This window comes from Mesoplodon mirus (genome assembly GCF_964341445.2).
Source record: "Mesoplodon mirus genome assembly, chromosome: 20".
NCBI classification, from domain to species: domain Eukaryota; kingdom Metazoa; phylum Chordata; class Mammalia; order Artiodactyla; family Ziphiidae; genus Mesoplodon; species Mesoplodon mirus.
The window spans coordinates 27,757,604-27,773,473 of NC_138996.1; the positions used below are offsets into that span (position 1 = coordinate 27,757,604).

The 15,870-nt window shown below is 40.5% G+C and overlaps 2 protein-coding genes across 6 annotated transcripts in view; one reads left to right on the forward strand and one right to left on the reverse strand.

Annotated features, from left to right (window-relative positions):
- LRP2BP (LRP2 binding protein) overlaps window positions 1-9,538 on the forward strand; it is a 42,521-nt gene extending 32,983 nt beyond the window's left edge. The window contains exons 10-12 of the mRNA XM_082608797.1: window positions 4,845-4,957; window positions 7,166-7,211; window positions 9,409-9,538. Coding sequence (XP_082464923.1) covers window positions 4,845-4,910 — 66 coding nt within the window. The 3' untranslated portion in view covers window positions 4,911-4,957; window positions 7,166-7,211; window positions 9,409-9,538. The remainder of the gene's footprint in view (window positions 1-4,844; window positions 4,958-7,165; window positions 7,212-9,408) is intronic.
- The window catches only part of SNX25 (sorting nexin 25), a 115,299-nt gene continuing 106,424 nt past the window's right edge, over window positions 6,996-15,870 (reverse strand). For 2 of the 5 annotated variants that reach the window (XM_082608470.1, XM_082608469.1), the window contains exons 16-19: window positions 12,374-12,440; window positions 9,429-9,610; window positions 8,837-8,937; window positions 7,594-8,349 (exon numbers count right to left, since the gene is read on the reverse strand). In XM_082608470.1, coding sequence (XP_082464596.1) covers window positions 8,269-8,349; window positions 8,837-8,937; window positions 9,429-9,610; window positions 12,374-12,440 — 431 coding nt within the window. In that variant the 3' untranslated portion in view covers window positions 7,594-8,268. Of the gene's footprint in view, window positions 8,350-8,836; window positions 8,938-9,428; window positions 9,611-12,373; window positions 12,441-15,870 lie in introns of all 5 variants that reach the window. The other 3 variants (XM_082608472.1, XM_082608471.1, XM_082608473.1) reach the window with 3 other exon arrangements.

Consider the following 15,870-nt stretch of genomic DNA (forward strand, 5'->3'; position numbering starts at 1 on the left):
TGGATTTGCTTTGCTAGTATTTTGTTGAGGATTTTTGCATCTATGTTCATTGGTGATATTGGCCTGTAATTTTCTTTTCTTGTGGTATCTTTGTCTGGTTTTGGTTATCAGGGTCATGGTGGCCTCATAGAATGAGTTTGGGAGTATTCCTTCCTCTGAAAATTTTTGAAATAGTTTCAGAAGGATAGGTATTAACTCCTCTCTAAATGTTTGATAGAATTTGCCTGTGAAAACATCTGGTCCTGGATTTTTGTTTGCTGGGAGTTTTTTAATCAGTTTCAATTTTAGTACTTGTAATTGGTCTGTTCGTATTTTATATTTCTTCCTGGTTTAGTTTTGAGAGATTGTATCTTCCTAAGAATTTGTTCATTTCTTCTAGGTTGCCATTTTATTGGCATAAAGTTGCTTGTAGTAAGTAGTTTCTTATGATCCTGTGTATTTCTGTGGTGCCAGTTGTAACTTCTCCTTTTTAATTTGAGCCCTTTCCCTTTTTTTCTTGATGAGTCTGGCTAAAGGCTTATCAGTGTTGTTTATCTGTTCAAAGAACCAGCTTTCAGTTTCATTGATCTTTTCTCTTGTTCATTTCTACTTCATTTAGTTTTGATCTGATCTTTTATGATTTCTTTCCTTCTGCTAACTTTGGGTTTTGTTTGTTCTTTTTCTCTGGTTGCTTTAGGTGTAAGGTTAGGTTGTTTATTGGGGATTTTTCTTGTTTCCTGAGTTAAGACTGTATTGCTATAAACTTCCCTCTTAGACCTGCTATTGCTGAGTCCCATAGGGTTGAATCATTGTTTTCATTTTCTTTTGTCTCTAGGTATTTTTTGATTTCCTTTTTGATTTCTTCAGTGATTCATTGGTTGTTTAGTAGCATATTGTTTAGCCTCCACGTGTTTGTGCTTTTTACAGTTTAATTCTTGTAGTTGATTTCTAATCTCATAGCATTGTGGTCAGAAAAGATGCTTGATATGATTTCAATTTTCTTAAATTTACTGAGGCTCGCTTTATGGCTCAGCATGTGATCTATCCTGGATAATTTTCCATGTGCACTTGAAAAGAACGTGGCTTCTGCTGCTTTCAGATGGATTGTTCTGTAAATGTCAACTAAGTTCATCTGGTCTAATGCATCATTTAAAGCCTGTGTTTCCTTACTGATTTTCTGTCTGGATGATCTGCCCATTGAGGTAAGTGGCATGTTAAAGTCTCCCAGTATTACTGTTACTGTCAATTTCTCCTTTTATGGCTGTTAGCAGTTGCCTTACATATTGAAGTGCTCCTATGTTGGGTGCATATATAATTTTTATGTCTTCTTGGATTGATCCCTTGATCATTATGTAGTGTCCTTCTTTGTCTCTTGTAACAGTCTTTATTTAAAATCGATTTTGTCTGAGATGAGAATTGCTACTCCAGCTTTCTTTTGCTTTCCATTTGCATGGAATATCTTTTTCCATCCCCTCACTTTCAGTCTGTATGTGTCCCTAGGTCTGAAGTGGGTCTCTTGTAGAGAGCATATATATGGGTCTTGTTTTTGTATCCATTCAGCCAGTCTGTGTCTTTTGGTTGGAGCATTTAATCCATTTACATTTAAGGTAATGACCGATATGTATGTTCTTATTGCCATTTTGTTAATTGTTTTGGATTTGTTTCTGTAGGTCTTTTTTCTTCCCTTCCTCTTTTGTTCCCTTCTCTTGTGATTTGATGACTACTTTAGTGTTGTGTTTGGATTTTTTTCTTTTTTGCATGTTTATCTATTGTACATTTTTGGTTTGCAGTTACCATGAGGTTTTGATATAGCAGGCTATATATATACAAGATTGTTTTAAGTTGCTGGTCTCTTAATTTCAAATGCATTTCCAATATCCTGCATTTGTACTCTCCTCATGATTGCTGGTTTCGATATATTTGTGTGTGGATGATTTCCTATGTTTACTGTATGTTTGCCTTAACTGGTGAGCTTTCCCATTTGTAATTTTCTTGCTTCTAGTCGTGGGCTTTTCTTTTCCACCTCGAGAAGTTCCTGGAGCATTTGCTGTAAAGCTGGTTTGGCGGTGCTAAATTCTCTTAGCTTTTGCTTGTCTGTAAAGCTTTTGATTTCTCCAAATCTGAACAAGAGCATTGCTGGGTATTCTTGGTTGTAGGTTTTTCCCTTTCATCGCTTTAAATATATTGTGCCACTCCCTTCTGGCCTGCAGTTTCTGCTAAAAAATCAGCTGATAACTGTATAGGGATTCCCTTGTATGTTATTTGTTGCTTTTCCCTTGTTGCTTTTAATATTTTGTCTTTACCTTTTGTCAATTTGATTAATGTGTCTCAGCATTTTCCTCCTTGGGTTTATCTTGTATGGGACTCTCTGCACTTCCTGGACTTGGGTGACTGTTTCCTTTCCCATGTTAGGGAAGTTTTCAGCTATTATCTCTTCAAATATTTTCCCAGGCCCTTTCTCTCTCTCTTATCTTTCTGCGGCCCCTATAATGCAAATGTTGGTGTGCTTAATGTTGTCCCAGAGGTCTCTTAGACTGTCCTGCTTTCTTTTCATTCTTTTTTCTTCATTCTGTTCTGGGGCAGTGATTTCCACCACTCTGTCTTCCAGCTCACTTACCTGTTCTTCTGCCTCAGTTATTCTGCTATTCCTTCTAGTGTATTTTTCATTTCAGTTATTGTATTGTCCAACTGTTTGTTCTTTAAATCTTCTAGCTCTTTGTTAAACATTTCTTTTAGCTACTTGGTCTGTGCCTCCATTCTTTTTCTGAGACCTTGGATCATCTTTACTTCATTACTCTGAATTCTTTTTCAGGTAGATTGCCTATCTCCACTTTACTTAGTTCTTCTGGGGTTTTATCTTGTTCCTTCCTCTGGAACATATTCCTGTGCTGTCTCATTTTATCTAACTTTCTGTGTTTGCCGTCCCGCAGGCTACAGGATTGTAGCTCCTCATGCTTGTAGTGTCTGCCCCCCTGGTGAGTGACGCTGATCTAACAGGCTTGTGCAGGCTTCCTGGTGGGAGGGACTGATGCCTCCTCAGTGGTGGGTGGAGCTGGGTCTTGTTCCTTTGATGGGCAGGGGTGTATTGAGGCAGCTGTGGGCTCAGGAAGACTTTAAGCAACTTGTCTGCTGATGGGTGGGGCTGTGCTCCTGCCCTGTTGGTAGTTTGGCCTGAGGCTTCCCAGCACTGGAGCCTTGGGCTGTTGGGTGGGGCCAGGTCTTGGCATTGCAATGGCAGCCTCCAGGACACCTCACGCTGATGAGTACTCCCCAGTACCTCTGCCACCAGTGTCCTTGTCCCCACAGTGAGCCACAGCTGCCCTCCACCTCCCCCAGGAGACCCTCCAAGACAAGCAGGTAAGTCTGGCCTAGGCTTCTATTAAGTCACTCCTTTTTCCCCTGGGTCCTGGTGCACATGAGACCTTGTGTGCACCCTCCAACAGTGGTGTCTGTTTCCACCAGTCCTCTGGAGCTCCTGCAATCAAGTCCCGCTGGCCTTCAAAGCCAAATGCTCTGGTGGTTCCTCCTCCCAATGCCAGACCACTGGAGCCTGACATGGGGGCTCAGAACTCTCACTCCTAAGGGAGAACCCCACAATATAATTATTTTCCAGTTTGTGGGTCACCTACCCAGTGGATATGGGATTTGATTGTATCATGAATGCAACCCTCCTACCATCTTGTTGTGGCTTGTTTTTCGAAGAAGAGTATCTTTTTTGGTGGCTTCTAGTCTTTTGTCAATGCTTGTTCAGCAGTTAATTGTGAGTTTGGTGTTTTTGTGAGAGGAGGTGAGCTCAGGTCCTTCTAGTCTGCCATCTTATCCTTATCCCCTATATATACTAATTTGTACATGATTATGGAGACTGCTAAGACCGTCTGTCATCTGCAAGCCGGGAGACTCAGAAAAGCTGGTGGTTTAGTTCCAGTCTGAGTCTGAAGGCCTGTGAACCAGGAGAACCAATGGTGTAAGTCCCATTCTTTTTCCTTTTGTGCTTAGTCTAGTTTGACTAGCTCATAGGGTGCCACATGTAGAGGCCTTGAACCTAGTGTGAAATGGCTGTGCCAACACCTCAGCTTGGGGGGCTGTGTGCAGAAGCCAAGGTGCTGACTTCTTGCCACTAGAAGCAACCAAGCAAATATCTGGTAACCAACTGTCATGGGTACTAAAAGGGACAATTTCTGCATGGAGTAAGGTCTGGAAGAGGTAACTTCTGTCTTTCAAATTCCTGACATACTATGAAATTATGTACCTTATTGCTAATTTAGGCATAACAAAATCATATGTTTAAAAAATTATACATGCTGCTACTCACATAACAGGTTTGAGGCCAAATGTTAATGCTTTCTATTTTACTTATTTTGATAATTCATAACTTAGAATACTATCAATGTGTAAATCCATTATTTTTGGCACTGAGAATTTTCTCTCCCAAAGGATAATAGCATGGTTATTTTTAGTTATGATCTATTAATACTTTGCATAGGTTAACTTGAATCTCCCTAATTAAGAAATCATAATAGAAATGTATCACTAACTACGAAATTCCCTTAAATCATTGCACTCTATTTATTTATTTATTTTTTATTTATTTGTTTTTTTTGCAGAATGTGGGCCTCTCACTGTTGTGGCCTCTCCCGTTGCGGAGCACAGGCTCCGGATGCGCAGGCCCAGCGGCCATGGCTCACGGGCCCAGCCGCTCCGCGGCATGTGGGATCTTCCCAGACCGGGGCACGAACCCGCATCCCCTGCATCGGCAGGCGGACTCTCAACCACTGCGCCACCAGGGAAGCCCCACTCTATTTCTTAAAAACAAAAGATCCAACAATTCAAAATATGTCTAAATAACTTTTTCTTTGATTTTTAAGGCTTGTCGTCTGAATCCTTCATTGGCAGATGAACTTCACACTTTACTTATTCGTCAAAGAATTTAGACTACAATGTATTTCAAGAAAGATCATCGATTCTAACAACTTAGAATGTATGTATTTTTATAATTTTTATAATAGCTATGTTTGTTTTCTCTCTCCCACATTACATTATCCTGGGTATTTTACTGATGACAGGTTACCTTCATTCTTTTTTTTTTAATATCTTTATTGGAATATAATTGCTTTACAGTGGTGTGTTAGTTTCTGCTGTATAACAAAGTCAATCAGCTATACGTATACATATATCCCCATATCTCCTCCCTCTTGTGTCTCCCTCCCACCCTCCCCATCCCACCCCTCTTGAATTTGTAAAATGTTGCAACTTGAAACGTAGCTACAGGATTGAACTGCAGGAAGAGTCTTCAAAGATCCAGCTCTTAGGCTAGAAACTGACCAAGACCATGTCAAATATTGAAAACCATTCCATAAAGCCAGTATTTTTTTCCTTTCTTAAATAGTGTCCTGAAAGACTTAGTGTAATCTTAGCTTTAATAACTTCAGAAGTATAAATGCTACAAACTTATTTTTTAAAAATCTGAAGTTTAATTCTTTAAATTTCTTTAATCCTTAGTGTTGTGAATTTTGAATAACTTTTCATTTTATTTCAGTCATCGAAGACTTCTAAAATAGAAAATTCCACATTGAAAATTAAAAATCTAAATTTCAAAATAGTGGGTTTAAGAAATTGCTTACAATCTTGCCTTTCCATATCTTCCCCTAAACATGTTAATGAGTAAAACTGCTATGTTCCTGGTAATCAATTGAAACAAGATGTTTCCCTGTGCTTCAGGTCTTTTTCTACGTTTTAAAAACCCTCAATGTATTTCAAAACAAGATAAAATTTCAAATCATCTACCAATATAACTATAACTAAACTGTTAAATTAGCAAGAGGCTTTCCTTATCAATTACATCTACAGAGGCAAAATCTGACAGTAAAAATAGAATCCATATGCAAAAGATTCTAAAGAAATATACATCTGTGAAAACAGATATTAAAAATAATGTTTAAGATACCTGAACAATACCTTCTTTGTAAATGTTATGGCTTTATTTTAAAAATCACAACCATCCTTTCCAAAGTGATTTACAAGATCTAGTCTTAGCACTGGGAAAATGCAATTAATATATAGGTGCCTGTCATTAAAGAAGTATTATATGGCACAAAACTACTTGCTCTTGTTTTATGTTCTGGTTTGTCTATATATTATTTGAACTTCACTTTGTTGAAATTTCTTCCCTGTATCTAAAGACAAACATAGGCCATATACTTCTCCTTTAAATCTTAGAGTAGAAACTTAAATCATCCCTGAAACCCAGTCCTTTGCTTTTAAAATCTCTGCTGAAGACTCTTCTTCCCCAGTAACATTTCCATGTCTCTAGCCCTAACATAAATCGTTCTACAATACAAGCCCACTTGCTTTTGCTCTTGTTAATACCATCCACAGAACATTCCTTCAGTGGTTTGAAGATCCAAATTCCCAACGGTATTCTCTTCTCCACACTCAATCCAGTTCCTTAAGCCTTTAAGAATCTTAAAATAGAAATGTAATAAGGCAGTGTATGGGGACTGTAATGGCACTTTGCATAGCTCGCTCTACATCCCCAAAGTGAAGGCCACTTTAACTGCCATTAAAACACGGTTTGAGAAATCCTAAAGGTAGGAATTTGACATGTCATATTTGGTAATATGCTGTGCTTAAATGTCCTAAGTGAACCCAACACAGAATTTAAAATTTCAGTTTACTCTAGTTACCATAAAGCTGGCATACCTGGCACAGGTGAGCCCCTGCAAACTACCACTACTCCCAACCATGGTGCACACCTTGACCTGTGATTGGAGTCACCCTTTAAGTGAGGTGAAGCTTCAAGGTCATTAATTTTTTTCAAAAAAAAAAATCAAAACTTCTGTAAGAGTCCTTATAGTTGATAACTTATGAAAAAGTAAGACGACTTCTTAAGGATTGAGGAGTCCTAACAGCCATGGTTTAATTATGCAGAAGATGGTCACTTTTAGTAACTGCTATGAGTTCCTGGGGCTTGGTGGCTTCACACTGCTTCTCTTCTCTGAATGTCTTTTCTCCTGAATGTCTTTTCTACATCCCTATGTGGGATAATTCTTATCCATATAAATAGCCAACTTTGAGTTTTTTCGAAAGTATCAAATATCTTGGTTTGAAATAAGGATCAAAGAGCTGTAGCTAAAAGAATATCAAAGATAAAATTTGCTTTACTAATTTTTAATCATTTGTCTTTCAGCACTTATGTGTCATATCAAGAACTTGGCATATTAGGAACTCAGCAGGTATGATCTAACAATGATATAATTAATACCACTTTAACATATATATATATACATAGTATGTTTCCTTCATGGATTTCAAACTGAATTTCTGCTTAATTGGTTTGCTTTCAGTATTCCTGGGGGTTAGAAAGGGGAAAGTGTTGCATAATAAATGGTAAAACCCAGGAAAATTAAGTGACTTGTCCATGGTCCCACTACTAAAAACAAAGCAACATCTGTACCCTGGATTTCGCCTGATGCCCCTACTAGTCCGCAAGAGTTGATGACACAATCAAGTCCTGAACAGCCTGAAGTAGCTTCCCTCCTCTGTTTTCCCATCTCATTCCGGCCCATCCAGCCCGCCTCCCTAATACAGCACTTCAAGCACCGATTCACGCTAAAAGTCATACTTTTCACATTCACTGTGTCTGGAGAAAGGCAACAAACTTGATACTTCCTTACGGAAGTACTTACACGTGCAATGGTTTCTACAGACAAGGCACTGGATAAGAATCTGAACTACCTTAAGTGTTCCAACTTGTTTTGAGATGTAAGCATCTTAAACATCAGAGCGCTATGATTCATTTTTATATTTTATTGCTGCAGATGCTTCAAACTATGGGAAGTCTTTGGTAAAAATAAAGACAATAAAATTTTCACAATAACTTCACACAAAGCATTGCACAACAATATTCAATACACATGAATATAGGAATGTTCAGAATCCTCAGTGAGGAAATTAACTGTACAACATTCATAATTCTTCATTTAAAACAAAACTTCATAAATATTTAAAATATTTCCTAGGTTCTTATCACGTATTAACACTTATATTTCAGTCAGTAGTATGTTGACCTTTAAAGGACTTATATTAAAATAAAAATAATTAACAAGTGTTTTTTTCCGTTGCCTAATATACAGCATCAAGTTTTCCCCCCAATTCTGCTTAATTCGCATAAAACTAGAGGGAGGTAACTAAAAGATCGGCATGGTTCTCAGTCAAGCCCTCTGTGGAAAAGAGGAAAATGTTTCATGTCTATTATTACAGACATTTCTCTGGTGGTTTATTTGTGTAGTCTCAAACCTGACAAGCTTTAAGTTCATCTAAATGAGTTCTCAGCTCAGGACACAATTCAATTAGCAGCAGTTCCATCAGCACCTGAACCAAGAAAGAAAGAAAAAGATGTCTTTTTCTCTAAGGGTTTACTCAACTAGCTACATCTAAGACAAAAGTCTAACTTTAAGTCTGAGATGATGCTCAGTGAACAAGTTACTCTCAAAAGGAATTAGTATTCTATAAACTCCATTTAGCATCAGATTGACTTATTTCACGGTCCGTTAACCATCAACAGTATTATCAGACTACTGGGAAACAGTTTGCTTTGCTGAAATAACCAAGCACTCAGGCAGAAATGTTACAGCACAAGTTGAGAGAAACAACCAGCAGGCGAGGAGGGGGATGCTGCACCCACAGGGGAGTATTTTCTTTTAACCAAATTGAACAAAAATGAAGCAGAGAGAATGGGTTCAGAGTTACAAGCAATAAGAATGATTAAGCATATAAAGAGTTAAAATCTACCCCCGTATATGAACAGAAATGTAGAACTGAAGAAACTGAATCCTCTGGGAGGCTTTAAGTTACTCACATACAACAGATGCTTATTGGCTCTCTTTTCTTGCAGTGCGTTGAATATTTTTATTATACCATGACGGGCATTTTGCTGTCCAACAAGGCTCTGAAGCATATCTGAAAAATTAAGTTTATATTCCACACTGCTATTGATACAGTGCACCCTGCATGGACCTTCAGTGAGGGGCCACGACATATGCACACACAGCACATAAAGGCACAGAGACGTGAGGAACAGGAGTGACCAGCTCTTTCCAATGTTTAAGGAGAAAATTCAGAATTTTTCAATATAAGGCATTTATACAAACTAATTTTAATATGTGGATCCCCAATTAAAAACTGAGCTCTCAAAATAGGGTACTTTAACAAGGTTTTTAAAGCATAAAATTTTATTATCTGTTCTAAAACATTTTTCTAGTTAAATTATAACCAGTACTGTTCTTATTGGGATTCTCAGCAGAATTTTTTAGCAAGGGACAAGACAAGATTTAAAAGGAAAAAGTATGATCACTTTTTTCACTGTAAATAATGTTTCCTAAGTGAAAAAGGAGAAGGGCCATCAACACTCCCTTTTCATCTGACTTTCAGGGTCAGAGCCCAGGCCTCACCTGGAATGTTTTCAAGCAGCTTCTGCTGTGCTCTCCGCTTTGTTTCCTGGCTTTGTTCTTCACTTGGGATTGTGTTCGGAGGCGCCAAATTCCCACCGGGCCACAAAGCATCCCGGAGGGCGCCGATGTAGTAGACCACCATCTGCTCGCTGAGAGCCCAGTCCACCGCGTCCCGGAGTTGTCTTTCAAGAGCAAAATATTTCTCGGGTGAGGTTTTTAAAAATCTTATTCTCTATTCTCACAAGGCATTTATCAATGGGTAGGTTAAGATAAGCGTTTGATGAATAAACTAGGAATTGGATTTTTAAACTCTGACTCGGAAAGTTTTTTTTAATTTTGATAACACTGATAGCCATTCATTCCTGGAGCTCACATTTTCACCGGTACTGAATTCTTTAAATGTTTGCTGCACGGTGTCTTTCAACCTGGAAAAGCAAGAACTGAGAGGAGACTGATTTGCTTGAAGCTTGCAACTACTCTTAACTGTGCACGGTACTTAACATACTAATTCCTCCATGAAGGGGTATAAACTGAAAGCATCCATCCGTTTTAAAGGCTGTGAAGAGCTCCCTGAGCTCTGGTAGTCCTGGGGAGAACCAAGCTTCTTCACTAGTTGTCCCTTGGGGCGGCCACGGCAGAGGACGCTGGGCAGAGTTGTCCGACCCGGGAAACGTCTCACATGCTCACGAGGCAAAGGGGGAAAAGACACCCCCCTTTCACCACAAAGGGGGGGACTTTGAAAAGATACAGTGCTACCCAGCCACGTCACCTTCCCACAGGAGTGAAAATCGGGTAGATCTTGACCTGCACGGTTATAAATAAGTGGCTTTTATCTGGTTACCCAGGTCTTCCATGAACCCTACTTCATCAAATTCCAGCCAACCACAGGACTGCTGCAGAGAGCAGCACAGCGCACAGAGCCAGGAGCAGTGCTGAGGTTGGGGGGGAGTCTCTCTGCAGAACATGGGAGCAGAATCACCTTGGACTAATGGTGCAAGAAAGACCTGAAGTTTCAAACTTAATTCACGAATAATAAATCAAAAAGCCCTTTAAGAATCTGACTTCTCAACCAGATTTTTAAAGGGACAATGTGAGGTTTTCAGAAATAGTATCTGAAATAGATGTTTCAAGCCCAGCACTTTGCACACAGTAACTAGTCACCAATGAAGTCTAAATTCCACTGTGAGTCAGAACCATGGTAATCCTGTTTGTAACTGCATGTCTCCTAAGATACTTCCCAATACTGCTTAGAACTGTGCAATTCATATCTAGATCAAATAAAATTTTATTATTTCAATGGGACTTTGGCTTTGAGAACCTGCTGACCTGCCTGCCTAAGTAAAATCTACATAAAAACACAGCTTGTTTTGCCTGTAGTCTTCGGGTTACTCACCAGCACTGTGTGAAGAAATGAAGAAGGAAAATTTCAGTTTGCAACTTAAAATTAGGTGAGCGACTTACCAAAGGCCATCACCTAAGCATTTTCTATCAATTTAGGTCTGGCTTTGTATTAGCCAAAACTGGAGGAAGCTTTTGCAGCAATTCTGGGATGTGAACTTACAGTTGGTACAAGGCGAGAGGCACATATTGTACCGCTACGTCAGCTTACGATGTGTCCTCACCCGCCGGAGGCAAAGCCGCACAGGGCCAGGTGCTCCGTAATTTCTCTCCCCGGTAAAAAGCCCACTGAAACCCACAGGCTGAAACTTCCCCACAGGGTGCCCCTCCCCCAGCCCCATGTAAAGAACCGCCTAATGTATTCACCACTCTCAAACCACAGCTGCTCGTCGCAAAATTAAGAGCCAATATCATAAATAGGAGCAGGGAATGCATGCATAATTTTCTGAAACTGAAAAAGAAAATAAATGAGCAAGTCTGGAGTTCTGAGAAAAATAGGGCCATTTTGAAAACGTCTTTATCCAAGGCCTGTCAGTACTAAGGTTAAGAGGTTTGCCTCAGACTGAAACTGTAAGTTAAACAGGGCATTTTTCTGCTTCAAAGCCCGCGATACTAAAAGTCAACTAAACAAGCCACTAACACCATTTTTTTTAAAAAATCTTAGAAATAAACAGAAGTAAATCTTGGTTTATGACCACAAGGAAAATATATTCGATTTGCAACTGAATAAAAATATAATATGATCTTCATTATGCTTCCCCAAAAAATGTATAAGATTTATGTGATAAAACTATAATGTTAACTTCATACATACATCTGACAACTAAATTAATCTTTCACTTGGAAAACTCTGACAGTTTCATCGTAAAACATATTTTGCTGTACAACAGTAACTGATTTTTCCCCCTTAGTTCTACCAGTTGACTCCCAGTTTGTGTGTGGGGAAGTCATAATGCTACAGCCTCGTAAGCATTGGGTGCTGGGCATAGAGTATAACCCTCAGGGATATGGGTAACGTGATACAATTCAGAATACACATATGGCTTGTAATAGTGTTATAGGGTACACACACCCCTCATGGATACTTAGCTATCAACTAACAAGAGGAATTACTATTTTAGTATCACCCCAACTCTAAAAAAATATATGGTTTGCATTTCCCTTCAAATAAATACCTGCCGTGCGATGCTCATCCTACTTTCATTTTGGCTCAGAGTCTAAGCCTTAAACTGACCCCCATCATGTGACATAAAAATGCTGTGCCCAAGATATTAAAACCAGTCATCATGGTCAACAGAGAACTTTCCAGAACAATCTTCTGACCCTCGTCAACCAGCCTGCCAGAGCCAGCCCAAGCTTCTGTTATCTGGTGCACCACACATTCTGGGGGAGAGAGTCTTGTAGAAATCTGCTTCCCTAACCAATCTTAAAATCATATCAGAAATAAAAAAGTAAGAGAAACGAAAAAACCTTGAGTTGGGGATGTAATTGGACTATTAAGGCAAAGGCTAGGGCATGAATTCAAACATTAGTTTCGTGCAACTCACTTGTTGATGGTTCTTCCGAAAGTGACCTGAACGAGAGCAATTAATGTTCTTCTCACCCATTTAAACACTAAAATATAAATCAGAGGAAAAGCATTACCACAGGCTACCACAATCGTGACATTTTCATAGCAGCACAAAGCATAAATCTTAACCACGTCACTCAAACCAAGTCTGGACACTAAGTCAGGGGCTTTGATATCCACAGAATTTGGGTCTAGGTTAGCAAACCTGCCCAGGTATACACTAATGAATAAGCTTTCATTTTCTACTTAGCAACTGATGACAGGAAACTTAAGACTTCTTACAGCTTTTCATGTAAGAAGACTTAAGACTTAACAGCTTATATGCCTAACAACAGCTGAGCTACCAAGTGGAACTAAAACTTCACTTCACGTGTCCCCGGGTTACTGACGTCTGTTTTCCACTAGCAGACAATGCAATTCCTTTTAGATCTGTGCCTGGCTTGTTGAACCCAATGTTCTAATACACGGCTCTGAACGAGAAGCATCTGTAGTCAGATGTTCACAAATATTTTGAAATATTAACAAATTGATGGGTCTAACTGCTCCCTTTTGAACAGTAGTTTGTAGATCATGCATTTTTATATATTTTATGCCCGTGGGGGAAGAAAGGGCAACTGGGAAGCCCCAGGATTCCGAGTGAGCCATGGACTCACTGCTCCTGCGCCACCGCCCGGAGCAGGCGGCCACCATCACCTTCTCTGAGCCTCAGTGTCCTCATCTGGAAAAGGACAGTGTTAGCATGTACTTTCATTTTGCTGGAGAGTCATGGCAATACTTTGTGTGAAAGAGTTTTGTGAAGGTCCTACATATCTAAACTTTTACTGTTGGCATTAGATTAGGAGACACATTGTTATAAGTGTAGAATATGAATATAAACCAAAAGAAGGCAAAGAAATGCTGTGAGGATATGTTTGGTCTGCAAATTGGAATCGAAACCAAATATTCCGTTTATATATTCACTTCCATCCACTGCAATGTTTAGCTAGTGATACATGACTTGGCTATGATGGGGCCAAGAATTCAGGGCTCCTGCACCAAAAAAAAAAAAAAGGAGTAAATTCACAAACACCTCTGTACAAGGGAAGGCACACAAGCAGAAATCAACAGTTAATACAGACTTGGTACTAGACTTTAACACATTCTCAAGTCACTTCTAACTTTAAAAATGGATCTAAGTGTCCAGGTGCAGTGGTGGTAATCCTTCAAGTGAGCGTCAAGTCCTGGAGTCAGGACCACGCCTCAAAAGTGCCCTAAGTGTTTGATGGAATTCAGAGTGCACTGCAGGCGTGCCCATCTGAGGCTGGCGCTCCGGCTGGGAGGGGTGTGTCTGGCAGGGATGAGAACTTCGCTCCACCTTTCTCAGGCAGCAGACAGGTAGCTCCGTTTTCATAAACTGAACTAGAGCAGGAACCCAAAACGGCTCTGCTACAGATTCTCTCCCATCACTGATGGCCCTGACTCTACGACATTTTCCTACCCTTCCCTAGTCCCCGCTCCAACACAGAACAGCCCCATTATTCTTTCCAAGGACTCATTCGTTCAAAGCCATGGAGGCAGCTGCAGCAACCCTAGGACTTTGCTGATGGCAAATATATCACATCTCATTGTCAGTGATGTTCTGTTTATTCCCCTCTGGAAAGTCACTAGCAAAACCAAATATTCTGAGCAGGCACATGAGGTAGGAAATGCACACCACAGAGAGAACTTGGAGCCCTACTCCTGCCCTGCCTGCCTCTGACACGTCCACCAGGCTTCTCGGTCTCTTTGTGTCGCAGAGAACACGCTGACCGAAGGCCAAGACGGGGCTTCCTCATTCTTATCGACTCTGTGGGAGACGGGGAGGGGTCATGATTTAATGGGAGACTTCACTGAGGAGAAGCCAGCCTCCGGGGTGGGGGGAGAGCTGCTTTTTCCTGCCTGTACTGAACCAAGTTAAACGTCAGCACACATCGTAAAGTGTCGAAAATACGGACCAGCTATAGCTTTTTCATCTGAAAGGATCCTTAATACTTGGACAATATTCCATCATGTGGATATTTCTTAATTTATCACCCATTTCTGAATTTAGCTTAGTTCCAATTTTCCTCACTGTAATTATGCTCAAATGAACATGCTTATATATAAAATCTCTGCCTGGAGTTTAGAATTTGTGTCTATTGCTTAATGTGAATTACATTTTTGAAACCATTATGTTGTAAATTCACTGAAGGAAGAATCTACCTCTGAGATATTTTTGTTTCCCCTATGGAGCTATATCTGAAACATAAGCTCCCAAAGTATTTGCTGATTATTTTAAGATTTGGCTTAGAGGAAGAAAAAGTTCAATGACCAAAACAATCCCAGCACTGAAAATTTTCTTGCCTATTCATTCATTCATTCATCCATCCATCCATCCATCCATCCATCCATCCATCCATCCATCCAAGCATTTTCATTGATCACCTACTATGGATCAATCATTGTAAAGATTCCGAGGATTAAAAGACATAAAAGACACGCTCAAGCCTATAACAGCACTTGAAGTTTCTTCATCTGCAAAGAATTCTTTAAGCGACATGTTAAGGGATATATAAATAAGAAGCAATGCACAGCTGGCTTCCTGTACAGGACCAACTCCCAGCCCACCTTCTTTGCCCCAAGGGAGAAGATGCTCACCCAAGTGGGCAGAGCCCAGGACGTTCTCCGAGCAACGTGCTACCAGCTGGAGCATTGCTGTGCCTCGCGAAACCCTGCTCCTCTCGTGCGCTTGCTCTGCTAGGCGCTCAGCTGTGCCTTTAGGCACCCGGCACATCTCTAGCTAGGACTCGAGGCTCCAGGTGTGACCGAGTGTGCTGGCGGCGTGATTTACAGGTTGGGGACTGTGGAAGGTGAGGGTGGGCAGAGAGTCCTATTCAGGACTCAAGACTAAAGCCAAGAAGTACCGTTTGACCTTTCACCCCGGTACTGCTTCGGGAGAGAGGCACTTGTGCAGGTCTCAACAAAAGAGTATTTTGATCCTCTTTTTGCTCTTGTTTCTTCTAAGTACATCTCCCTCAGGAACTATTGGGGTAGGATTTCTCAACTTGGCACTGCTGTCATTTGGGACAGGGTAACTCTTTGCTGTGGGGCTGTCCTGTGCACTGGAGGATGCTTAGCAGCATCCCTGGCCTCCACCCACAAGATGCCAGTGGCACCCTCCCACGAGCTGTGACAACCAAAAATGTTTCCAGACATGCCAGTGTCCCCTGGGGACGAAATTCCCCCACGCCTCCACAGATGACCAGTCCTCTAGGGAGGAAGGGAGGCTGAGAGCAGGCTTGGGCAGCCCTGTGTCCCTGGCCACACACCCACCTCTAACAACAGGGCTCTTCCTCTGCTATGCAAAATTAATTTTTGTCTACCTTCTGGTGATGAAGCAATGAGACTATGCTAAGTCACATAAAAAGAAATTCAAAGCATTCCAGCTTTCTGTATACAGAGGAACATGGTGCAGGG